This window comes from Rhinolophus hipposideros (genome assembly GCF_964194185.1).
Source record: "Rhinolophus hipposideros genome assembly, chromosome: 20".
Classification (NCBI taxonomy): domain Eukaryota; kingdom Metazoa; phylum Chordata; class Mammalia; order Chiroptera; family Rhinolophidae; genus Rhinolophus; species Rhinolophus hipposideros.
In genome coordinates, this window is record NC_138066.1 from 36,784,813 (window position 1) to 36,810,275 (window position 25,463).

Genomic DNA, 25,463 nt, shown 5'->3' on the forward strand with positions numbered 1-25,463 from the left:
TCCAGAGCATGGTGCTCCTTTGTAAAGCCTTCTGTTACCTAAAATCTCATTAGCCTTGAAACGTACTTCACACATTCGGGGGGCAATATTAAAAATTAGAAACGATGGAACTGCAGGCCAAGAGTGCCAGTGACGCTCACGTCTGGGCTCTCCAGGGGAGGGGCTAGTGTCCTCAGACCATGGTGACTGTTTTGGAAAAATAGGTACGGGCAAGTGGGTCCTGCACACCTGGGCTGCCACTTCTGACGCTGTCACCTCCTGAAATTAATCATATCGCAGATTAACAAGACCTATCAAGGGTAGGACACCATTCAACATCAGTCAAAGATTGTTCTCGTACAAGATTTATTCCCCAGAACCCCTCCCACCCCCACCCCACCCCAATTCACAGTGGAGGACTACGGAGATTCAGAGCAGGATCCCCAGGTCTAAGAAACACCTTCCAAAGACTTTGCTCTCCTTTCCCTCCCTTTTGCTAACTCCCAAGGCCTGAAGCTACACACACTCATGCAAACACACAAAACCCCACTCCTTTCCCACACCTTCTGTTTTTTTCCACATCAGAGCTCACCTGTGAGACATCTGGGCTCCGAGAGGAGATAAGGTGTCCAACCTGTTTTGAGAACCCTGACGTGGGGAGATGCCATTATCCCTAACTTTCACACAAAAGTGACTATGAAACAGGCACCTAGCTCTCTCCCTTCTCACTGTTAACTATTTTCACTCTCTGGCCTCTCCCTTGTCCATCAACCAAGCACGAACATGTCAGCACACTCCACCTGCAGCACGTGAAAATGGGCTGTCTAGCATCCCTCACGCAGGTGTGGGGGTGTTGGAGGAGTGGTCCCTGAGGATCAGCAAAGGGTTAATGCAGAGGGAAAGAGAAGTTTGGCTTGAGCTCTGACGGGAGGCAAAGAAAGGCTGCAGGCTGGCACAGGTTTAGAATTGATTACCATTTTTAGCTTTTGTCTCACATGATTTTACTAGGGGCAGTCTAACAGAGAACCCTTTAGAGGGGTCTCTGCTGTACAGACACACTCTTGCTAACCGGGCTCATCCTTAAAAGAGGTCCTACCAAGTTGGCAAGCAGTTCAAGATTAAAAAGGAACTAAACAGGGAGTAATAGCTGGTGTAAGAAGAGCTGGTGGCTCCTGGGATGAATGCCACTGAGTCATTTGTAAAGTGCTACTCTGACATCCCTTATGGAATTATTGCTTCTCCAAAGGAGGAGCAGGGAAGGATCATGGAAATGGGTATGGTATGGTATGGTATTGCTTTGCTTGTTGCTCAGACAGATGGTCAAATGGACCCAGGGGTTGGAAGCACCAAAGATAACCAGACAGCTCCAGAAGATTCAGTGAAACCATGAGATACCGAGGCACTCACCCTCCCTGCCAGCTGACCCAACAGCCCAAGGTAATGTAGAAGAGGCCCACCCCCACATCATGTTCACAGTTCTTAAATTTCACAAGCAATACTTTAGAGCACTGGGGGTTAGGCCTCAAGAAATGAGGATGGGCTGGGGTAGAGGGAACACACCTGCTCTGCAGAATCAAAGGACACGATTGCTTGGAAACAGACAAATCAAATCATGGCTTAGCAAAAGAGGAGAATGACAGTGTAACTCTTCCAGCTGCTGCCTGACTTGGAGCTTTAGGGACGTGATGGAGGAGGAAGGAAAGGAAGGGCTCTTTTATCACCGAGGGCCCTCGAGCACCCATACCTAGAAGCAAACAGCAGCACTCCCTCAAAGGGGATCCCCTGACTACTTTGTTCCCCCAAAGTACCATCCTGATAGAGAGAACCCTCCCTGGGGAAGCACACCCTCACTGCAGTGACTGAGTTCAGAAATGGGTGTCTAGCTGGTAGCAGGGGAGGGAGTATCCTCTCTCAGCAGTCCTCTGTGCAGCAGCCAGGCATACACACATAATTCAGGGGATGGGACTTGGGTTTTTCCCTTGTCCCTTCACCTTAAGTGGGATGAGGAGGGGAAAAAAACACCGTGACCCCCAAAAGGAGTCTCTGCCTCAGTGGCTCCTGGAACTGGTAGGGTCCAGCTGATTCAACTCTGACTGGTCCAGAAGTTCAAAGTCATCCCCCTCAGCATCGGTGTCCAGGTCTGAACTGGGGGCCCGGAGGAAGCCTCTTGTTGCTCTCTGGGGCGGTGGGCCCGAAGGGCCTGGCTGGGAGGCCCCTGACAGGGCCAGCTGAATCACGCCCTGGGAGACCAGGCTGGCAAGGTTGCTGGTGAGGTTGGATCCTGCAGGCAGGGCACCAAGCAGGAGCTCCGGGAGTGCAGCCTCGTCCCGGCTGGCAGCGGGGGCCTGGGGCCCCTCAGCCCCTGGTGGGGAACGGTACATCAAGCTGGGCATCCCAATGCTGGTATCGTCCTCATCCTCCAGGCCGGCAGCATCCACGTTAATGGAAGGGAAGTCGGGAAGGTCTCTGGCAAAGGATTCCTCCGGATCACTGTGACCATCGAGGTCTGGGAGAACAGAAGGCTGTCAGACATGGCAACTGCCTGGCTCTCCTGTGCCTCATCCCCACACAGTCCCATGCAACCAGACTTTTCCACCCTGGACATCTAAGAGTGAAGCAAACCCGTGGCACTGGTCAGCTTTCCCCCTCCAGTCAGAGATTACAGGCATCTCTACTGGCCAAAGAACTGCCCCCTCTTCTTCCACTATGCCCACCATGAACCTACAACCTGAGGTGACTAAGGAACGGAGCATTCTAAGAGCAGCTGTGCCATCCTGGCTGTCGCCATACCCCTAAGCTGCTTTGCCACCTGATGCACTCCTCAGAAAACAGGAGAGGAAGGGGCAGTATCCCCTCGATCTGGGGAAGCTGAAAGGCCACAGTCAGAGCCATTATCCACTCAGGTCCAAGGTTCCCTCACCTTCAGAGCCTTCTGTTAGAGGTGTTTGGCCCCGTGAAAGATTGAATGTGCCGTTGTCTGTACAGGAGACCTCAGCATCCGAGTGCTCTGAGTCTGTGATGGCCAATTCCCTGGCAACAGTAGAATCATCCAGCTTAGGAAAAGAAAAGACCGACAAGCCTGAAGACATGGCGCCATTAAGAGCAGGTGCAGCTCCCCAGTTACAGCTTAATTAGTTGGCCCTAAAAGCTACTCTAACACCGACAGTGGAACTAGGTGTGGATGGGGACTTTAGTCAAAATTTCAACCCCTTTCAGGCTGTTCCCCACAGGAAAACACCCATCTTCATTCATCTTGAGCACAGGAAGGAAAGCAGTCTTGGGAAACAACCAGCCACCTCCTCTCAAGCAAACATCTGACCCAGAGAATCCTTTCATAGGAGCCTGGAGGACACAGACACTGACTGACCAAAGGTGGGCTGGGCTGTTTAAAAGATGATCACACCAGTTCCTGAAGTTCTGTCATGATGGTAGGGACTCAAAGGAGACATGGAAGAGGATGTGCTGGTCATCAGGCTCAAAGTGAGATCTACGTACAATACAATATAAAGTGCTAATGTAACACTGGCTTCTCTCCTCATAGCTCTGGGGAGCGAGAGGGGTGGGGTAAGGCCTTGAACCCATGAGTTTACTGCCTAACTGTGAGGTGCCAGATGGTAAAAGGGAGCTAAAGAAAACCAGCTAGTGGTGTAGCTCCCGCACCCAAGATACCTGAGGACAGAAGGCAGCAAGCTCCTCTTCACTGTCACTGTGGCTGTCCATGGCATATTCTGGGTGCAGAGCTCTGCGGCGCACTATGTGGAGAGGGAAGAAGGCCTTGACACCTCCCCTTGGGGGACACCCCCACCCGCTTTGGAACTAAAGGCATAAAATGAGAACATAAGAGAACTAAGCCTTTGGAATATGGCCTATGCCTGCGTAACCAGGTCTGAGGGTGGGCTGCTGAGGCTAAGTGGCAGGTAAGCTGACAACACAGGAGAGAAAGATCTCTCTTTCTACAGCTCTCCGTCCAACAGCCCCCCCTGCCAATCTAGTCAGATGATCAACTTCGAAGCTTGTCAACAGCTCAGGATCGGCGAGGGCCAGACCAGATGTCAAGGTGGGAAATGGACACTATCATAGAGAGGGCAAAGGGAGTTATCCCACCTTAGTTAAGTCAGGCTTTTGAGGACTAATACTATTCAACTGGCTGCCCCAAGGGGAGCTGGGCATTGGTGACCACCTGCAGGGCTCTTTGAAGGCCAGGGCTTAATGAAACAGCCAAATTGGTCAGACCACAGAAGAGAGGAAATAGTTCACAGGACTGTTATTCCCGTGTTGGAGGGTCTCAGGCTCTTACACTTCTGGCTTATGAGGCAGCAGTTCTGAAAGCACCTTTGAAAGGCAGCTCTCAGTAGTGAAGAGAGGCCCAGCCTAGGGGTCTAAAAGACCTGCTCTGCCATTTACTAACTGTGAACTTCAATTTCCTCAACTTAAAAAGGAAGGTAATACCACTCTCTTCTCAAAGCTGTTGTAAAGGTTAAATAAAATGATATATGGAGAGCAGTCAGCACGGTGCTTGGACACACAAAGTGCTTCAGAAAAAGCAAACATTACGGATATCTTCACTGTCTTTTATTCAACCTGGGAGCGCTTTCCTCAGATTTGTTTAAAATGGGAGTGTCTAGAATTCCAAGTGGGAAAAATTGGTCAGCCTGCATAGATTTCCCTGGAATAGAGTATCACTTTTACCTACCACCCATTATATACCAACTACATCCCACTTCTCCCACTTTCAACTTACCTATTATACAAGACCTGTAGGCCTTCCCTACCTTTCCCCAAATTGCCCAAATAGAAAGAGGCCACCCCCTGACACTTACATTGTCTCTCTCTCTGCTTGGACATCATGTAGCCACGGACACTGAAGTCCAGCCGCTGCAGAGCTGGCTCCAGCCGTACGTAGGCTCGGTCCCACAGTCGGTGATACACAGCAAGGGGCCACATCATGACAGTGACAACTGAGAGGAAGAAACAGTGGCAAGATAGAGAGGGGCTGCAGAAAACAGTCCTACCTGTCCCTCTGCTATTGTGTCCTGAGGGACTGGACACTCAGTGTGGAACAGTTCTGCGTAATTCTGCTGTCATCTTCTCTAGTCTCCCCTACTACCTGAGGGGGTTTGGGAGGACAGACTTTTGCAGCTACCTACAGGGCCGTGCACAGCCGAATGTGCTGCTGATATATCGAGGGCAGACCAGACAGGGTGTTCACCTGCATGTGGGTATCACTGGGCCATAAACAAAGCCAAATAGTTAACAATGGCTCAGAAACTACGCAACGAGTCATGGGAGCTTAATATACAATGGCCACAGCCATAACCACTCAGGTCTTCCAGCCTCAAGTAGCAGAGTTCATGCCAATAGAAAGTAACTACATTTATAAAACTGTGCTCCAGGTGGGGGAAAACAGTGCTCTAGGGTAAACAAAACCTACTAGGGGATCCCCTAAGAGTTGACAAGGGTCCACTAACATACCGTGTTTCCCCCAAAATAAGACCTAGCTGCACCATCAGCTCTAATGCGTCTTTTGGAGCAAAAATTAATACAAGACCCGGTTTTATATAATACACTATAAGACAGGGTGTAATATAATATAATAAAATATAACATAGTATAACGCAATACAATACCGGGTCTTATATTAATTTTTGCTCCAAAAGACGCATTAGTACTGATGATGTGGCTAGGTCTTATTTTTGAGGAAACACAGTATGTTAGTGGACCCTTGTCAATTTCTAAAGCTGACTTGGTAAGAAAAATACTTTCTTTGTGGGAAGCCTGCTACAGGTAAGAAGATATTTTCATGACACTAAACAGGTCATGAAAATACAAAGATAATTTCCTAGAGAACCAAAATATAAAACTCCTCTCCCTAGACCCAGAGTTAGCTGTGGCTGGAAAAGCTATGAGTAGGGTAAGCTCCCAGGGGAAAGTATACGCCATACTTACGCATTAAGTAGGACAGCAGGAGCCCAGGGACGTAGCGGCCCAAGACGGCCAAAAAGGTCAGTATCCCACAGCTCAGCAAACAGAACTGGGGGAGTCAGGAAACAGTATTAAGTTTCTGCTACATGGCAGGGGACTGGGGTGGGGACAGGAGGTAAGTGGAAACGTGACTGAAATAATTCCTTATGACCTATGAGTAAAGCATGAACATGTCAGAATGAAAGATGGACTGAGCCACTGTTACATCCAGTGGTAATTCTGTTTGGGAGGACGTCCACTTCTGTTCAAACTTCTTTTATGTGGCTAACCCCGTGGGGTTTTACCTTTCACGTTGGGGAAGTGGTTTGAATAGGACTTAGCCAAAAATTCTCTCTGAAAGCAAGTATTGGTGGTGGGTTTTTAAGTCAAAGTGAAAAACAAATAAGTAAATAAATTTAAAAACCCAACAACCTTACCACATGTTTAATATGACACAGAATGCACACAAGCAAGCGTTCTTTCTCATTCTGGGGCAGGAAGATGGCCGAATCTAAGTGGCAAGCACCCAAAGGAAGAGTCATCAAGCTCTTGCCTTAGTCCTAGTGGCTAGTCAGAAGCTCTTTCCTACCATTTCCCTTTGTCTCTACAAACATCATGATCTTTTCTTTCTTGAATGAGGATATGAAGTAAAAGGGCTGTTTCAGTTTAGCATGAACTGAACTGAGAAGCCAGAAATGAACATGAAAAAGGGAAGAGTCTTACCTTGCCTGGGTTTTGCTTTTTGAAAAGCAAAAGATTCCTTATGAAAATGGTCCCACTAACCCAGACTTCAGCTACATGATGACAGAGCTCGGGCACGCTGAGCAACCGAGGGTGCACAAAGCCCCAGCTATGGGAGAGAGAAGGGGGAGCTGTGAAAGGAGGGTGTTGAGGATTCCCCCCATCTTGCTATGTAGGCAGCCAATGCTTCCGGGTGTAAATAGGGGCTGGGGAGTGGCTAGTCCTAGGTGCTTTGGAGGTGAAGCATGACTTGCTTCTTGGCTCACCAGGTTGAAACTTGAATTTAGGGACTAGGAGGGCAAACTTGTTCTGACAACTCCACCCTATGAGCAAGCAGCCCAATCCACGTGTGTAAGCCTGCCACCAAGGCCCTGTGCGTAGAAACATCATCCCCGCATTCAGACCATTGCAATTTACTGTGATTGCAATCCAGGGATGGAAGTAAAGCACAGTCTGACACCATTGCTGCTGAGGGGGAGACCATGGTGGATGCGCCCGTCAGAGAGAAAATAAAACAAAATCAAAATAAACCACAGCAGAGAAAATTCCTTGGATCACACATATGAGATGAGTGAACTGAGAAATGAAAGCAGGAGCTGTAAGACACAAGAGGAATCTTTGGCTTGCTGATGCCAGGAACCTATGTGTTTTCTGACCAGAGAATTTTAAACAGCCAGAGGTCACAGAAAACACTAAATGACTTGGTATAAAAGCCAGGAGACAAACGCAGTATGTTGCCTCTAGGTTTTCACACTAGGGCTGGATTACGCAACTAATTGCCTGGCATGTCAAGTTATGGGGCTCGGTAATGCATTTTGGTTTTTTCCAGAAACTTATCTTGTGAACATCAGAGGATACTAACCATCTCAACATATTGCTGCCTGAACTTTAGGATTTGTTAAAATGATTATTTGGAACAGACTAGGTTCTAAGCTTACACTTTGTCCAGAACATGGAGTTAACAACATGTAACCAGAATATTACAAGAGAATCAATCAGAGCAACAAAAAGGGATTTAATCAGTGTTCCATACCTCTCATTGTCTAATGCGTCGGGTCTTGGCACTACAATATTAAAACAAACACCAGCATTAGTTGGTAGGGAAAACTAAACATGAAAATGTTAGGCTGTTGGTCTGACAGCTCAAGTTTTAATAGGTTTGGGGAAAAGGAATACAAAGGAGACACTATGTTATACTGCCAGAGTTAGGGAGCTGCCGACAAGGGAATGATAGCTGATGCCTGCTTGTTTCTCCAGCAGCGTGAGGGGTGGGGAGGATCCAAATGCCGCAGTAGGGCCCCTTCTCATTACTACAGCTGAGAGCCAATGTGCAGGTGGAAAATGGTCCACCCACCCCAAGTGTGTCTGGGCTGCTCACACACATCAATGTGCACCAGGTTCCCGAGGCATGTTACAACTAGTCCAAAACTAGAAATCTGCCTATCCTCTTTCAGAAGAGACTCATTCACTACAATGAGTGATGTAAAGTCTTTTGACATTCGCCAGCTATAAGACAGGTGGATGAACTACATTGATTTCTTGAAGTCTCTGCAGAACAGGATGGGAATATATTTAAAAGCTGTGCACTCCGGTTTGCATATCCTGCCAACACTTCAAAATTAACATGTCCAAAACCTACACCAATTTTCCTCGCTCTTGCTCCCCACTCAAACTGACTTCCCGCCTGACATTGCCTATATCTGCCAATTGCAATGCCATTCTCCGACTCTCCTAGCTTTAAAATCCCAAAGTCGGCTTTTATCCCTTACTCTCTTAACCCCTACTTATCAGTCTTGACATCGCTTCCCCTTTCATAGCTCTCGACCATTTGTTTACATAGACACCTCTCTGACTACTTCTCACAGGTACTGCCACAGTCCCCTATCAGTTCTCCCTCTTTCCCCCTTTGCTCCTTCCAGGTGGTCCTGTAAAATGCTATCTAATTAATCTTTACTATCTCAGCACATAGCTCGAATTTTAATATTTTTCAATGACTACCCACTACCAACAGGATAAAGTCTAAACTTCTAAGTCTAACTTTAAAGCTTTATAAAAGCTAATTCCGACATGCTTTCAGTTTTATTCCCGAGCACTCCTTTTATTTCCTCTCCACTCCCATGAAACGGACCGATTCCCTGTTCTTAGGTGATGCTTTGCAGCTTCCGGTTCCTCAGACTAATCAGGCTCCTGGCCCCTCTGGAGACATACTTTCTCTCTACCTGTCCAAATCTTTTGCTTCATTCAAGGCTTGAGGTAAGGCAAAAATACATGACAAACATCCTAATCACAAATTGCACTGTGACATCTCTGGTACTGCTCTATAACTGTCATTTAACTTTTCTTATGTTTCTTTATGTATAATCTTTGAGAAAAGGAACTATATCTTAGAGTACTTCATATAAGTCATAATGCCTAGCTTAGTGCTTTGCAAATAAACAATCTTTAAAAGAAATTCCTGAGAGGCAAATGGATACTGCCTCAGTAAAGATGCAGTATCCAACGAGGTGAATTATTTTTTAAAAATTTGAGGACTACTTAAGGACTACTTATTCCGCAGGCCAACTATGAGGGCAAGAATATCTCAGGTGGTGGAGATAAGATTTCCTGAGCTTAACAATGGAAAGGGCAGAACTCAATTCTAAGGAACTCCATACAGATGGGGCACTAGCCCTTCAAGCATCTCCTAAAGCCAATAATTCGGACACCAAAAGAGATGCCTAATTCCACATACTCCCTCATAAACCCCCAAAACTAAAGGTTAAAAATTATAGGAAAGACCATTTCCAGTTCAGAGTGTTCTAAATGCTTTCACACTCACCTCTTATTTCGGGCCAGATTTTGTTTTTCCATTGATCTATACACACTATGACCATGGAGCTGAATGCAAGTAAAAACACGAGACGAAGGGATGTCAGTGCAAAGAACCTAGAGAGAGGGGGAAACAGAACATCATTATCCAAGTAAGCTAATTTCAGAAAAGACCACGTGTGCACTACAGCCTCTGTAGTAAATGGACTTAATCCTAGTTACATACCTTGAGAAAAACCACTTGAACTTCTGCTATTTTACCTATGGGGCAGAGATAATTAATTTGCTTCTATAAAGGCAGAGGACTAAACCAAATAACCTCTCAAAGCCTCTTTCAAGTTAAATGATTCTATTCACTTCAGGGAGAAATTCATCCTTGATAACAAGTCATGATGAAAGCAAACACCTTTCTACTAAATTAGACCCGAGTATAGGGCAACAAACTTACAGAGATGCATTAAAGAGCATTTAATTCAAGTAGATATCCTTTTACAGATGAAGGAACTGAGACCCAAAAAAGTAAAATGATTTCTCAAGGTCACATAGAAAGCAAGCACTGAAGTTAAAGCTAAAAGCCAGTTCTTCTGAATTAGACACAATCCTTCTTAAACTCTTCCCAAAAACTGAAGAAGAGGGAATACTTCTTGATTCATTTTATGAGGCCAGCATGACTCCAATACCAAAGCAGACAAAGACACTACAAGGAAAGTACAGACCAATATCCCTTGTAAATAAGATGCAAAATAATATATCAGCAAACTGAATTCAGCAGATGTTAAAAGGATTACATACCATGATAGATTTCTGGGATTTATTCCAGGAATTCAAGGGTGGTTCAACATACACAAATCAATAAATGTATCATATTAACAGAATGAAGGAAAAGCTAGTTCTTATTTGAAGGAATCAACCATAGGTATTTACAATCTGGGAAATCTGAACACTAACAGCACATCCGAAGATACTAAGGAATTACTGTTAATTTTTTAAAGTGTGTGATAATATTATGGAAGTAATGTTTTTTTTTGTTTTTTTAAGGAGGGCGCAGCTCACAGTGGCCCACACAGGGACCGAACCAGCAACCTTGGTGACATTAGCACCACACTCCAACCAAATGAGCTAACCGGCCACCCCGGAAGTTGTTTTTAGCGTCTCTATCTTTTAGTGATACATACTAAAATATTTATGAATGAAATGACATGATGTGTGGGATTTGAATCAAAATAATAGTTTGGCAAGGGACAGGGTATGATAGAAGATGAAACAAGACTGACCATGAGTTGATAATTGCTGAAGCTGGGTGACAGTACATAGGATTCTTTATTTGTACTATTTTCCATACCTCTGTATGTATTTAAAATCTTTCACAATAAAATATTTAAAACAAAAACTAGTTCTTATGAGTCTTTCTATTACACCACCCTAAAGCCTTGAAGGCAGTGCCTTGCACAGTGTATGTAGTTCAGGGCGGGCCACAAGCTGACGTCATCAGGCTATGGAGAAGTAAGGATAGAAATTGAAAGTGAGCATTTAGAAATTTGTATAGCAATTTGACCAAGTAATTTTGAATCTAAAACTATATTTGGGATTGTGTTGTCTATGCCTTTTTAAACTTATTTTTCTAGTAACACATTATTTTGCATTTTACAGAAGTATTGATTTGCAAGAGACTGGGGAAAACAACACTAGTCATCACCAGAGACTGGTAAGATCTCGAGGGAAGCCGAAAGCATCACCACAGAGGTGGTTCAGCAGGGCAGTTAGGCATGGCTTTTAAAGTTATTAATAGGTTAGCTTGAGCCTGATTCTCTGAACAGCCACTTTTAGTCATGCGACCTTGAATAAATTACCTTAACCTCTTCAAGCCTCATCTATTATGTGATGTTAACAATAATAAATCTTGCAGAAGTGTTTGTATGTATTAGAAACAACATAATCACCCAGAAAAATCACCCCAAAAAACCATACTTGATTCTGCTAAAAAGACAAGAAAATACAAGACACCTAAGATGCCTAACACATAGCTCTTCAATTTTACAATGTAGAAGTGTTATTAGCTAGTATCACGGTAACTGATCGAACAAGGGTAAGGATGACCAGGAGCTGGTTATAAATGACCTCTTCTCAACTCAACATGACCTAATGACTTGACATAATCACAGAACAATACCAAGAGTATAATCCCTATCACATTTTTTAAAAAGTTTATCGGTGTGCATATATGAATACACATACACATGCAGGAACTGGCAGAGGAACTTTAATTTTTATCTCTAGACATTTTTGTACTTTGTTTTCAATAAATATGAATCCCTGTTCTATCAATTTTTAAACTATACAAAGAATGAGGGATGGAAGAAAACAAGAACTTAGAAATCCAGTCACCAATTTTTCCAATTTTTCCACCCCACTACTTAAAGGATATTGTAATTATATATGAGATTAAAGAATGAGAGCAGCTTAACAGAAATAAGCCTCTAAAGCCGCCCTAGGCCATTAATCTCTCCTCCAAAGCCAGTTCATCACCCCAACAAACAAGCCAATTTAACAAGGCCAAGGAAAAGGGCCCTAGAGCTTCTTGTACCCCAGTGCTATTGCTTCCATGTCGCAATACTAACACAAATATAAATTGGGATAAGGAAGGATAGTAAGCTCTCCTAAAAACCGTCAGTTTTCCAAAGAGGAAGCAATAAAAATACCGTGTCTCTAAGACCTGGACTATGTTAGTAGCCTGTTACAGGCCCCCTTTGCTTCAACTCAATGCCACAAACATCTGAGTGTCTATGATATGCTAAGTCCTGTTGCAGGGAAGAGTCAGACATGGACCTTACTCGTAAGTGTATTTATGTGTCTGTGGGTTTGCAATATAACATGACATGGTAATAACAACAAACAAGAGGAATCTAAGCTGGGATTTGAAAGACAAATGGTGAGAAAACACAACAAAAGGTTGTAGAGAAGGAGAAGACATTCATTCAGATAGGGAGAACAGCCAGCTGGCATGACATATTTAAGACAAGTAGTCTGACAGAACTGAAACATAAAGAACAGAGGGAGGGGATGAGTACGGGGAGACAGGCAGGAGTCAGATCGTGAAGGGCATTTCATGACAAAGGGTACTGGGTTTTGGCCTGCAGATGAAGGTGAATCTGTCAAGTTTTACAAAAGGTATATGAGTCACAGCTGTGAGTCACAATATGGGGACTTCATTTGGATCCTAACCCAAACAGTTTAAAAAACACACAAAATGACACGAGAAAATTGGAAATTTGACCACTGACTAGAATCATTAATTTTTTACATGTGATACTATAATAGTATTTTTAAGTCTTTATTTTTCAGCGACACATACTGAAACAGATTAAATGATATGTATTTGCCTCAAAATAATAAAGGAGGAGATGGGAAATTGGGGTACAGAAGACACAAAATTGGCCATGAAGTGAAAATGTTTAAAGCTGGGTATATGGTGGTGCATAATATTATTCTGTCTACTTACGTATATGTCTCCAATTTTCCATTAAAAAGTTTTTTAAATGACCCATTATCTACATATATACCCCAAAAAGTGAACAGAGGTTATTCTCTTCTTTTTAAAAAAATTCATATATAAAAACTCCATGGGAGTATATGGCATATGTGGTTTAAAAACCTTCTTCTTCACTCAATAATACATAGGTATGTTTTCCTATATCACCAGAAAAGCATCAAAAACTTTAAAAATGATTGCATCATATATATATATATGTAGTCTCTTAAACGTCTCCCTAATTGAACTAAGATGTTTCCAATTTTTAATGTAATAAAGTAAAGCTGAACTATATATCACTGAGCATAAATCTTTGTCCTTATTTATGATTAACTACTTTAAGTGGAATTACTGGCATTAACTTTTTTTAACAATGTTATTGAGATACAGTTGGTATACCATAAAACTTTTTCTTTTTAAATTATCTAATTCAATGGTTTTTAGTATATTCAAAGTTGTGCAACTATCACCACTATATAATTTAAAACATTTTCATCGACCCCCCAAAAAAACCCATCCCCATTAGCAATCACTCCCCATTTTCCCCAGCACCTAAAAAGGTATTAACTTTTTAAGTATCTTATTAATACATGTTGCCAAATTACTTTCCAGAAAGCCTGTCAAATGTATGTTCCTATCAACCATATGCCAGTTTTTCCATAATTCCCCTGAAAAGTAGTATTTTTATAAACTTAATAAGCAGAAATTAGTAACTCATTGCCATTTACATTAGAATTTTTTATTACTGGGAGTGAAATTTTATGTATCCATTGATTTATTATTTTTTGCCTTCTTGTAAACTGTCCATCCCCTTTATCAGGGACTTAAATCCAATTAATTATCAATCTAAATAAAATATTCCTTGGGAAAACAATGTGGTGTCCAGAAAAATCATAAGAAATTCCAAAACTAAACAATTTTTTTGAGGTTAACTATACCATGGATCCTCATGATTAGTACATGTAAATTAGAGTTTGCTAGAAATTAAAGTTTCTATTATAATTATAAACAAAATAAAGATCATGTCTATTTTCAACCAAAGAAGATACTATGTCTGGGTTCTTTTGTTATTACAGAGTAAGCTTGTCTCAGTGGCCCTTCAGAACAAAGCATCCCATCCTATTGGGACAGAAAGCCCATTATTGTTCAGTACTTGTGGCTGTCTGGTTAATGAGCCAGTCACTGGTAAATGAGAATGAAAAAAATTAAGTCAATCTATGTCATGTAGTGATAGTTACTGCTTGCACAAAACCAGAAATGAAACCAGCTAGCTGCTATGACCTACCGTATGTTAATGGGTAGAAAGCACCCAACCTTATAATTAGGACAGATAACAACTGACAGAAAGAGAGGCAAAAGAAAGCCAAGGCATCCTTGGGAGTCTTCTTGGCTACTAAAAGCAACAAGAATCCTCCAAAGACTATCATCAGAGACATTTGCTCAATAGATTTCATCTGAAATTTTGTGTAAATTTTTTTTCACAGAACAAATGTCTCTACTTAAATGGGCTCTCCCTTCCATTTCCTGTTCCCCACTATTGTCTTTCACTCAAATTCTAACCTGTTAAATCAGAATTTCTACATATCTTTAATCACTTCTTGGGTCATTGTTTTATTTGGGGAGTAGAGGCGGGGAGAGGAAACACTCTGTTTTTTTTCAATTGTGAAAACAATAGATTTCATAATACCCCTGAGAATACAGTATGGTTAACTCAGACGAGTGACCAGAAAAGCAGATCCCAATAAAAAACATCGGCCTGTGGATTGCTGTAAGTCAATATCTGAATTTAAAGACCACTTAGAATCATAGAATGTTAAAAACAGAAAAGGCAATGAATTTAATTTAAAAAAAAAAAAACAGAAAGAGAGAGAGAGAGAGAGGAAGAGAGAGAAACTGGAAAGTAGCTCAACAGTCATCTAGCCCTCCTGGAACTATGTGCTCTTCACAGAAGGGGTGCTTGGATTTCACACCCATTTCCAGGGCTCTGTTGTTCTCCCCTTATCTCCAAGGTCTGAGTTAAACTAAAAAGTTACTTGAACATGTTCTTCTATTCTGACCCTGTCTGGATACACGCTTGCTGACTCAGATATTCTTCCCCCAAATCACTCATTTATAGGTGATGTTGAGGTTAATGATAAAACAAGCAATTGGAGAGGGAGGCCTGACATGTCTGTTATTATCCTAGAGATAATAACATATCAGTGACCAGGAGCAATATAAGCTGGAAGATCTCTGATCTTGAAAAAGATCTCTGGAACTGGAAAAAGAAAAAAAAAAAAACAAGAGTGAAAGCCTTGAAATACTACAGTAACGAGGTATCTACATCTATCTCTATCTTTATGTTGTTGTTTTTTATTAAGAGGGCACATTTACAGGTACAGAAAAACCTTCACTGATAATACAGAACAGTGAAACCGACTACCTGAATTCTGATTTTCTGTACTCCTACCCCATCTTATAATACCTCAAAATGTATAAAACACCTCAGTTAGTGATATATTACTATTCAAAACAATAATAAAAGAAAAATGTTTCAGAATTGATTTCTCTGACCTGAGCCAATTATTCTCTTTCATTTCCTAAACACTTAAAATGTCCAAGAATTAAACAGTCCCTCTTTGACATTCCGAATTGAAAGGTAAACAGACACCCATATTCCATATAATGCTCCTGCAATATGAAGTCTTTCCTTCTGAACCTCAAACTACCTTCCAAGCAAGCACATTCCCTAAAACAAACAATCCTGTGAACGCTAATGCCAAACTACCTGAGCCTCTGGACTATCAGTCATTCTGTACCCTTCACAGGTCTGAGTCTTCTCCATAAATGGCATACTCATTTGCCCTTTCAATCTCAAGAGTCACACCCTCATTTTCCTCTCTCTCCCCCCCACCTACTTAGAGTATGATGGGAATCACAAGAGTAACTGTTCGGGATACACAGCAGACAAGCTACCAGGAAATGCCAGAGATAAAGACCCATCACAATGCTAAGATTCCAAGAGTAGGAAAAGGGGATCTGGGTGAGCTTCCAAACACAGCCTATTAACAAACTTAAGTAAACACTGTGGCGGGCCTGAAAATTAAGGCTGACACTGTAACATTGAAAGGTGTATCTCAGCCAGAAGAGCTCCGTATGTGTAGACCTGCACCTGCATTCCACTTCAAAAATCTCTCTCGGGCAAGGGATATGTGGAAAGTCCCCGTCTCAAAAATAACAACATACCTGTGACAGATCCATTTGCATTAATAAACCCTTGGTTTATTAGGATTCATTTCAATCCTGATAAAGTTTTTATATATCAGCCAGTCACACTTTGATACAAACTGGTTGATTGAGGACCAACGTTTTTCCTCGAAGTACATTCCCAATGTAGGGAATGAAGTTTTGACAGGATGGTCTGGGGTTAGGGGTTAGGATGGGGAGGTAGTGGGAGAAGAAAAGGTCATTCTGGTAAACACTCCTGAATGAGGTGCTACACTTAAGCGTTCCTGACACGGAGCAACAGGAGACAAGTTAAGGAACTGGGGATCAAGGAAGCACTGCCTACAAAAAAAAAAAAAAAAAAAAAAAAAGAAGAAGAAGAAGAAGAATGCTGTTATAAAAAAAGTTTATTATCAAGCTTGCTGAAGACGCTGGAAGCAACAAATGGCAGAGGCTACGGTGACAACTTTAACCTGAGTCTCCTTCAAACTGTGAGAGGATTAACGTTTAATAGCTGAACACTGTCTGTCAACGAACTTGGAATTATTTGTTTTGCGCCAGCTGACTGCAAAACCTTCTTTCAGAGAAAGGATACTAAATGTGTTGGTTTTAAAACCAAGAATTTTAAGAGGAAAGTATGTTTAGCAGAACCAACAATTTCTGGAACCACATGCCTTGTTCTGTGTCAGCTTTATCCAGAATAGTCTTATTGCATCCAGCTGTAGAAGCACCCCCACCCCTCCTCTTCAGCTCCCTGGGAATTTGATCAATAATCTTTCCCTCGATCTGCTTGGCCGATCCTGTGAAGACCGAAGTCCACTTTAGGTGATGATAACTGAGCGAAGCCACAGTTCCATTTTCACAGAGCCTGAAACATACAGATTCTTAAAATACATTTACAGTCCCACTGCCAGCTCAGGAAAACTCACACGCACCGGGAGACATCCTCAATTGCCACGGCTTAAGGATGCCCATTCCTCTCACCGATTCCTGGGAACAAGGAGAGTCGCAATTCTAAGGGGTTTCCAAACGGGTGAAATCTCACAAGCACTATTGCACACCTGTTCTTTAAAAGCTTACCACTTTCAAGTTGCAGTTGTGGAGTCTCTCATTGACGCTCAGACTTCACACACTTCCGTGGGTGGGCTAATTCTAATTCTGACCAATCGAACTTGTTTTCTCATCACACCCATGGACACCATTCCAAGACCCCACGCCTCACGCATCGACCCCAGTAATAACTCCTAACATCTCTAGAGACAGTCTTCAAACCACATTTGAGCAGACAAGAGAAGGGAGGTGATGGCCCTAATGGGACCCAGCTTTCCCTGGATAAAATGAGGCGCCCTCGCTCACCGCGGACGGCTCAAGGCGTTACTAGATGCTCCTGCCAGATCCACATGTGCGGGGCGAGGGTGCGGGAGCGGGTAAAGGAGGGAAGACAACGGGAAGGCCCTACGGAGACCTGCGATGCCAAAGCCTGCAGGCGGGATGAAGTGGAAGCGAGGCAAAATTAGACAGGAAGGAGCCAGTGCAGCGAAGAAAACAGGTGAGGCGAGAGCTAGTGCCCTAAAGAAACCTCACGAATTCGCTCCTCGGAGGGGTTCTGAGGGTCCAGTGTCTCACCAGAAAGCCGCGTTCAGCCCCAGGCACCACAGGGCGCTCCTGGCTGGCCGCTCCCACACCAGGGCTGCCTGCACCCGGCTCAACAGAGGCTCGTAAGGCCCCAGCACCTCCACCAGGGCCCGCTGCGCCGCCTCAACCTGCTGGTCCCGCTCCAAGGAGCCCGACATAGCGCCGCGGCCCCTGAAAGTCGGCCCCGAAACTGGGCCTGGCGCTCCAGCCACCCCCTCTGCCTCCGCCATCTCCCACCTTCAGCCACCACATCCGGGGCCACGGCCCGACAGTCACAATAACACCAACTGCGCAGATGCGCGATTTGGCCGGGGAAGGCCGCTTCCCTCCACACTGCGCCTGCGCATGGGTTCTAGTTGGCTTGCACCCAGAGAGAACGCTGCGTCAAAACAAGTCACCCTCTCACCCGCGCAGAGCCCGATCCGGTGCCGCGCACGCGCAGTCTCTACTAGTGAAGCCACATGAATAAGAAAGTACCATCGCCAGAACTCACTTCTCATTGGAGCGGAGAAAGTTCGTGGGCGGAGCGGGTTGTTCGGCGCCTGCGTCGTGCGGCAGGCGGGCTGGCGGACGGAGGCTTTGCTAGCAGGAGTGACTGCAACGCCGGTGCCAGAAGAGCGATGCCGAGGGAAATCATCACCCTACAGTTGGGCCAGTGCGGCAATCAGAGTGAGCGAACCTCCGGCCCCTCCACTAGTCAGGTTCCTTAGATTCAATGGGATCTCGCTGTGGGATACTGGACTCCCATTTGCCCTTACCAGAATCGTAGTTCTCCAAAACGCGGGACATGCCTGACCCAGTGTTCAGTTGTCCGACCCCGAAAGCCCTTCCCTGCCCAATCGCTGGCATACAACTATTTCCTCTGTCATGGGAGTCTGCTGAACCTTGACTTCCTATCACTGGACCCAGGCGCTCAGTCCCCCAGCTCCTAGTTGGAACCTGCCCAGACCTAGATATCCTCTTTCTCCTCCGCCCGCCTCCCCCCTCCAGTTGGGTTCGAGTTCTGGAAACAACTGTGCGCCGAGCATGGTATCAGCCCCGAGGGCATCGTGGAGGAATTCGCCACCGAGGGCACTGACCGCAAGGACGTCTTTTTCTACCAGGTGCTCCCAGCGACTTGGCCAGGGGGCCTGAAGGGATGGATGGGCAGTGGCCTTGGGAAACCCCACTGGGCAAAGGAGCCAGGGCTGCTGGCTTGAGGAGGGAGTGCAGGCAGGAGCCAGAGTGGGGAGGACGGAGGACTGGGCAGGCCTTAGCTGAGTGGGCCCCCTCCTGGACTCCCGTTGACAGGCGGACGATGAGCACTACATCCCCAGGGCTGTGTTGCTGGACCTGGAGCCCCGGGTGATCCACTCCATCCTCAACTCTCCCTATGCCAAGCTCTACAACCCAGAGAACATCTACCTGTCGGAGCATGGAGGAGGAGCTGGCAACAACTGGGCCAGCGGATTCTCCCAGGTCGTTTGCTATTCCCTGGCAGGACCCGCAATGCCCTTCCTGTGTGGGAACAGGCCCAATGACTTCCTCGAGAGAGATGAAGTTAGATAGAGGATGTATGAGTGGGAGAGAGAGAAAGACATGACTGAGGGGAGTTCTTTTCTCTAAGTCAAGCATGTAATATTCTTATGACATTACACTAGCTGGTGCTGTGTGACAAGCCATACTAAGTACTTTATAACTTACTTAAACCTTACTTAAAATTAACTTACTTAAACCTCCCAACAACGCTAGAAGTACTGCAGGTTCACAGACTTTTATCTACCTTTCCAGAATCCAAAAAACTGAAAGCAAAAGACGATTTAGCAGCAAAACCAAATCTCAATGGAGACAGGCTGTTTTATAATTTTCTATCCAATTTATTGTCACTGCTCATACCTTTCTTTGCAGAAATATTGATGTATTCGGTTAAGGCACCTCAGACCCCGCTGGCATTTTACTTAAAATACATTATATGTATCATATTACCTTTCTACAATATGAAATATTTGAATTCCAAAACATAAGCCCCAAGGATTTTGGATAAGGGTATATCGACCTGTATTATTACCTTCATTATAGAGATGAGGAAACTGAAGTATAGAGAGAATAGGTAACCTGCCCAGAGTCACTCAGCTAAGTAGAACTAGAGCTAATGTATGACCCTAGGCGGTCTGGATGTAGAGTGCCTGCTCCTACCCACTGTACCATACTGTCTCTCAATGAGAATGAAAAGCAAGGCCCCTGTGCTCCAAAAAACCCTTTTCGTGGCTACAAGGAGAATTGAGGGTCGCTATTGTGAGGTCAGAGTCCTTGTCCTATGGTCCTGTCCCACTCCGACCCTCCCCATATCTGTACAGGGAGAGAAGATCCATGAGGACATTTTTGACATCATAGACCGGGAGGCAGATGGCAGTGACAGTCTAGAGGTGAGTGTCTCAGCACTACTGGTGGGAACTGACATAGGGAAGGCTCAGCATTACCCTTTAGAAGCCATCTATTAGGTATAAGACCCACCCGTGCACTCTGCACTGGACAGAAGCCACCGGCCATTGCTGGAAATAAGGTAGGCTCTTAAGCTCTATGTGTGGGGGGAGGAAAGTGGAAGATAGGAGTCTGAGAAATTGTGGGATGGGTCCAGTTTGAAATCCTTTCACTAGATTAACCTAGACATTGATTGCCCCTTTCCCATGTAGGGCTTCGTGCTGTGTCACTCTATTGCTGGGGGAACAGGTTCTGGCCTGGGCTCCTACCTCTTAGAACGGCTGAATGACAGGTACGTCTGAGTTTTGACGGGCTGAGAGGACTTGGTTTCCCAAGTAACTGAGAATCCCTTCAGATATACCTTGCTATTCACTGGAGCAGGAAAGGGCCTTTCTAGACACTCCGCAGCTTGAACCCAGACCTTACAATCTGGGTCCTAGGTGAAGAGATGAAGGTTCCGTGAGGATGGACAGTTTGGATTTAGAACCCTAGATCCTAAGATGTCTCTCTGCCCTTTGGGAAACTTACAGACTTCCAAAAGTCAAGTCTCCCTTCTCTACTGAGCCCATGGCCCAACACCAATTTCCCCATGCAGATTCAGCTGCTTCCAGGCAGTTATTGGAAGCCCTATGTGTATCAAGTGTCCAGTCTGTCACCCTGACTCTTCTCCCAACCCCCACCAGGTACCCTAAGAAGCTGGTGCAGACATACTCAGTGTTTCCCAACCAGGACGAGATGAGCGACGTGGTGGTCCAGCCCTACAACTCGTTGCTCACACTCAAAAGGCTGACGCAAAACGCGGACTGTGTGGTGAGTCCTGGATTCTACCTTTTCCTACTACCATACCCTTGTCTGTTTCACCATTTTCATACACTTAAAACTTTCATTTTGAGATCTTCTAGGCCCCAGTGCTATTGAAATCCCTTTTGGATAGGTCTTTCTGGCTATGAGGCTCAGAGGAAATTGAGCTTCAGAGGCCTGGCTCAGGCAGAGCTCATGTTCTTTGTGTTCCCAAAAATCTGCCACCTCTTCCTGTCCCCCCAGGTGGTGCTGGACAACACAGCCCTGAACCGGATCGCCACAGATCGCCTGCACATCCAGAACCCATCCTTCTCCCAGATCAATCAGCTGGTGAGGCCCCACTCCTGGACTCCTTTGGCTCAGAGTGCCATCTGGGGAAGGGAGGCCACCCCAGGCAAGACGCATGACATGGCACCTCTGTCCCCAGGTGTCTACCATCATGTCGGCCAGCACCACCACCCTGCGCTACCCGGGCTACATGAACAATGACCTCATCGGCCTCATCGCCTCCCTCATTCCCACACCGCGGCTCCACTTCCTCATGACTGGTTACACCCCCCTCACCACGGACCAGTCGGTAAGAAGGGCCCTCAGTGTCCCAGGCCAGGCTGGCCCTGGGCCCGCAGGCCCTGAGCTAGCCTTTCTCTTTTCCCTGCTGCCCCAGGACCTGCCCTTTGCAACCCCCAGAGGCTCTGCGCTCAGGGACTGGCACAGACTGCACGACTTCCTTGCTGACTCGCTCTCCTCTCTCCCTCTGCCTTTGGCTTCCTGCAGGGCCTGGGCTGTGCAGGGTCTGCGTGTGCTCCTGCACAGGGGCATGAGTTTGCTGAGCTGAGGAGGGCTAAGATTCCTGATCCCACAGCAGGGCCTCAGCATAGAACTGAATCCAAAGACACTCCCCAAAGAGACCGTACTGCCCGAGTCTGTGGGGGCACGTGCCGCCTCCTCTTGTCTGTCCGTGCCTCCCTGCACTGTGCCCTCAGTGCTAGCCTGGTCCCTGTGGCCCACTCTCGCCTCAGGTGGCCAGCGTGAGGAAGACCACGGTCCTGGATGTCATGAGGCGGCTGCTGCAGCCCAAGAACGTGATGGTGTCCACCGGCCGGGATCGCCAGACCAACCACTGCTACATTGCCATCCTCAACATTATCCAGGGGGAGGTGGACCCCACTCAGGTAGGTGAGGCCCCTTCATTCCACCCCTGGAACCTGCAGGGGTAGAGGAGAGGCGACCACCACCACTCCTCTGCCCACCCCAGGTCCACAAGAGCCTGCAGAGGATCCGGGAACGGAAGCTGGCCAACTTCATCCCCTGGGGCCCAGCCAGCATCCAGGTGGCCCTGTCAAGGAAGTCTCCCTACCTGCCCTCTGCCCACCGAGTCAGCGGGCTCATGATGGCCAACCACACCAGCATCTCCTCGGTGAGTCTCACGGTGTGCACCTATTTTCCCATAATCCTTTTCCTGGTTGTGCCTCACCTCTCTGCATTCCCGCTGCTCTGCTTCTGGCTTTTTTACTGTGGAGATAGCCCAGCCATGGTTCTCTGGCTCTCTGGGCCATGTTGTTCCTCGGAGTTTTTTGTGACCCCTGCTTTCTGCACACCCCAAGCTCTTTGAGCGGACCTGTCGCCAGTACGACAAGCTGCGGAAGCGGGAGGCCTTCCTGGAGCAGTTCCGCAAGGAGGACATCTTTAAGGAGAACTTTGACGAGCTGGACACGTCCAGGGAGATTGTGCAGCAGCTCATTGATGAGTACCATGCAGCCACACGGCCAGACTACATCTCCTGGGGCACGCAGGAGCAGTGAGTCCCGTAAGACACGGACCCTCATCTGCCTTACTGGTTGGTCCAGGCCCCGCCTGACTGACCCCGCCCCCCAGAATACAGATCAGGGACCTCGCGCATCTCTTTCTCATAAACACATACATGTACTCTCTGTTGGCCTGGGGACACGTTTATTTCTCCTCTTATGAGACTATTTATGTTCAATAAAGCACTGGATATAAGTCAAGTCACTGGTCTCTTTGAAGGTTTAGAGAACTGGGGAAGGGGAATGCCTGTCCTCTCTCTATCACTGACAGGGTCTTCCCCCACTTCCATCATCTTCAACTATGAGCAACCTCCACTAGCTTTTCCTTCTGCCTAGGTATGGAAAACATGGGCAGGGTTGACGCATCTTAGAAATTTATTTCCAGGGTAAAAAGGCCCACAGATACTACTTTGCTCTCTATCTGACACTCTGGGTCCCAGTTCCCTCCTACTCCTGCCTGTATCAGGTACCCATTCCACCAGTTTTACATTCCCACATCAGAGTATCTTGTCAATCATCAGGGCAGTAGGCCTGCGGCCATCCCCCACACACACCCCCTCAGCTCCCCAATCCCCCAGACCCTGGACAAGCAATAGAATCAGCTCATGTGCCTTTAATCTTGCAAACAGAACAGTGCCTGAGAGTTAGTCCAGGAGAGCCCCTGGTCAGGCAGTAGAAGTCAGAAGACCAAACCTAAAGCCTATATGGTAAGCAGGGCCAAAAATGTGCCCATAGCTAAGGCTCCATGATTCTATTCTCAGGTGGTCTCCAGTTATTTAAAAGCCCAAAAGCCTGCCACTTCTGATGGAAGACTGCAGGGAAGCATTTAATAGGTAGGGCTTAAATCTTCAGGATCAAAAGGGCAAAGCAGGTTGTCCCTAGATTGTGTTAGATTGTCAGGGTCCCTCTTAGTCCCTCATATACCCTAAAGGTGAGAATTGTGGTAGCAGTAGCTAACATGCTTGTGGGCACTGTGCTAAGTACTTTGCATTATTTTATTTAACCCTCACGACAACTCTCTGAAGTGGTAGATACTATTATTATTAATCCCATTTTATAAATGAGGAAACTGAGGCCAAGAGTGGTTAATTTACCAAGTCACCCAGCTAGTAAATGGCAGAGTTGGAGTGAAACCTTGGTTTGCCCAACTGGTATTAGTGTTCCTAACCATTGTACATCCTGCCTTTTGTGATATCTTACAGGGCTGATGTAGAATTATCCCATTTCTGAGGTCTTTTGGAGACACTGGATGGACCCATGGTTGTCAGAGGATGACCTTGAACACCTGTGCAGCTGGAGCAGATGCAATGGGGGGTGGGGGGGCTGCCAGCCTCTACTGGCATCAGATGCACCTATAAAGTGTTCCCATATTCCAGGTCAGGGTAGCTGGGGATCTATGCCTACCTTCTTACCCAGGCTGTCAGGGACAAAAGCCAGAGGGTTAGACCCAGTAGATAGTGATTGAGGCTGCCAGAGCTCAGCACACAGGTGAAGCACAGGCCTAGAAGGTGTCTGCAGCTCCCTATAGAGGCTAAAGTTTACCCAGGAACTTGGGACAAATTAAGATTCTTTCACCTCTTGCTTACTACTGGCCTATTGGACACACTTTTCCTTCCATGAACCTATTTATTTTTAATAAAGCTCTGGATGTGAATAGAGTGAGCAACATATAGGCCAGAACCTTATGAACAAAGGGGACCCTTGCAGGATTGTTGGGGAGAGAACAGGCAGTCAGAAGCCAGGCCCTAGGCTGGCTGAAAGGTGGCAGGGAGACCACAAGCCTGTCGCTATCTGTTGTCAGAGTCTGCAGGAGGCTGACTCAGGAGATCCAGTCTGGTCAGTATCAGCCAACTGCCTGTTCTCCCAGTAAGGGGTAAGATGACTTACTAGCGTGCACCTGGTCCCTTGGCTCCGCCTCCTGCACCCCTAGGTACCTTGCCTTGCTCGTCCCTCTTTACCAACTGTGCCCTGATGACAAGCCTTTCATCACTGGGGGGCATCTGCATGAGTGAGGGGTCATGAGCTGGCAGATGTGGCAAGACTGCTATATGTGAGTGGCCGGCTGGCCCACCTCCAGGCCACAAGCGATCCCAGGGCCCTCCTTAGCAGGATCCACTTAAAGAGTGTGGAGCCCCAGGCAGAAGAAACACCCAGCCAGTCCAGAGTAAAAGATTTTTTCTTTTTTCCTTTTTTTTTTAGATTTTTATTAGGGGAGGGGAACAGGACTTTATTGGGAAACAGTGCATACTTCTAGGACTTTTTTTCCAAGTCAAGTTGTTGTCCTTTCAGACTCAGTTGTGGAGGGCGCAGCTCAGCCCCAGGTCCAGTTGCTGTTGCTAGTTCCAGGGGGCACAACCCACCATCCCTTGCGGAAATCGAGGCAACCTTGTCGTTGAGAGCCCACTGGCCCATGTGGGAATCGAACCAGCAGCCTTTGGAGTTAGGAGCATGGAGCTCTAACCGCCTGAGCCACCGGGCCAGCCCCCAGAGTAAAAGTTTTGTGTGGATAGTACTACAGTCCCCAACTCAGGGGTGAACAC

General features: G+C 46.0%; 2 protein-coding genes across 4 annotated transcripts; one reads left to right on the forward strand and one right to left on the reverse strand.

The window, feature by feature from the left end:
• Positions 1-326: 326 nt before the first annotated feature.
• RETREG3 (reticulophagy regulator family member 3) lies at positions 327-18,226 on the reverse strand. Of its 3 annotated transcripts, none has more exons than XR_013991842.1 (9): positions 17,849-18,127; positions 9,500-9,606; positions 7,715-7,745; positions 6,664-6,790; positions 5,926-6,010; positions 4,800-4,937; positions 3,649-3,731; positions 2,900-3,009; positions 330-2,485 (listed from the first exon to the last, which is right to left on the reverse strand). XR_013991842.1 is itself a non-coding variant. In XM_081027277.1 (9 exons), the coding sequence occupies exons 1-9, from the start codon at positions 18,085-18,087 to the stop codon at positions 2,028-2,030; spliced, it is 1,401 nt and encodes a 466-aa protein (XP_080883403.1). In that variant the 5' UTR covers positions 18,088-18,226; the 3' UTR covers positions 330-2,027. The 3 variants fall into 3 exon arrangements, 2 of the variants coding, with proteins under 2 accessions (XP_080883404.1, XP_080883403.1); XM_081027277.1 differs by having other exon boundaries at positions 2,900-3,032; positions 17,849-18,226; XM_081027278.1 differs by lacking the exon at positions 7,715-7,745 and having other exon boundaries at positions 327-2,485; positions 2,900-3,032; positions 17,849-18,194.
• A 58-nt stretch (positions 18,227-18,284) lies between these two features.
• On the forward strand, positions 18,285-23,124 carry LOC308488076 (tubulin gamma-1 chain). The gene is made up of 11 exons (XM_081027279.1): positions 18,285-18,526; positions 18,848-18,960; positions 19,148-19,315; positions 20,194-20,262; positions 20,530-20,609; positions 21,001-21,127; positions 21,362-21,448; positions 21,546-21,695; positions 22,138-22,290; positions 22,374-22,535; positions 22,723-23,124. Exons 1-11 carry the CDS (start codon positions 18,319-18,321, stop codon positions 22,918-22,920), a joined length of 1,515 nt encoding a protein of 504 aa, XP_080883405.1. The 5' UTR covers positions 18,285-18,318; the 3' UTR covers positions 22,921-23,124.
• Positions 23,125-25,463: the final 2,339 nt, after the last annotated feature.

Excerpts from the sequence above, each read along its gene's own strand:
- RETREG3 (XM_081027277.1), bottom strand. The coding sequence starts at position 18,087 with ATGGCGGAGGCAGAGGGGGTGGCTGGAGCGCCAGGCCCAGTTTCGGGG. Across the intron at positions 6,011-6,663 it reads AAAAGCAAAACCCAGGCAAG|TTCTGTTTGCTGAGCTGTGG; the intron begins GTAAGACTCTTC and ends TGACTCCCCCAG. Across the intron at positions 3,732-4,799 it reads CAAGCAGAGAGAGAGACAAT|TGCGCCGCAGAGCTCTGCAC; the intron begins GTAAGTGTCAGG and ends CTCTCCACATAG.
- LOC308488076 (XM_081027279.1), top strand. The coding sequence starts at position 18,319 with ATGAATAAGAAAGTACCATCGCCAGAACTCACTTCTCATTGGAGCGGA. Across the intron at positions 20,263-20,529 it reads ATGGCAGTGACAGTCTAGAG|GGCTTCGTGCTGTGTCACTC; the intron begins GTGAGTGTCTCA and ends TTTCCCATGTAG. Across the intron at positions 21,449-21,545 it reads TCTCCCAGATCAATCAGCTG|GTGTCTACCATCATGTCGGC; the intron begins GTGAGGCCCCAC and ends CTCTGTCCCCAG.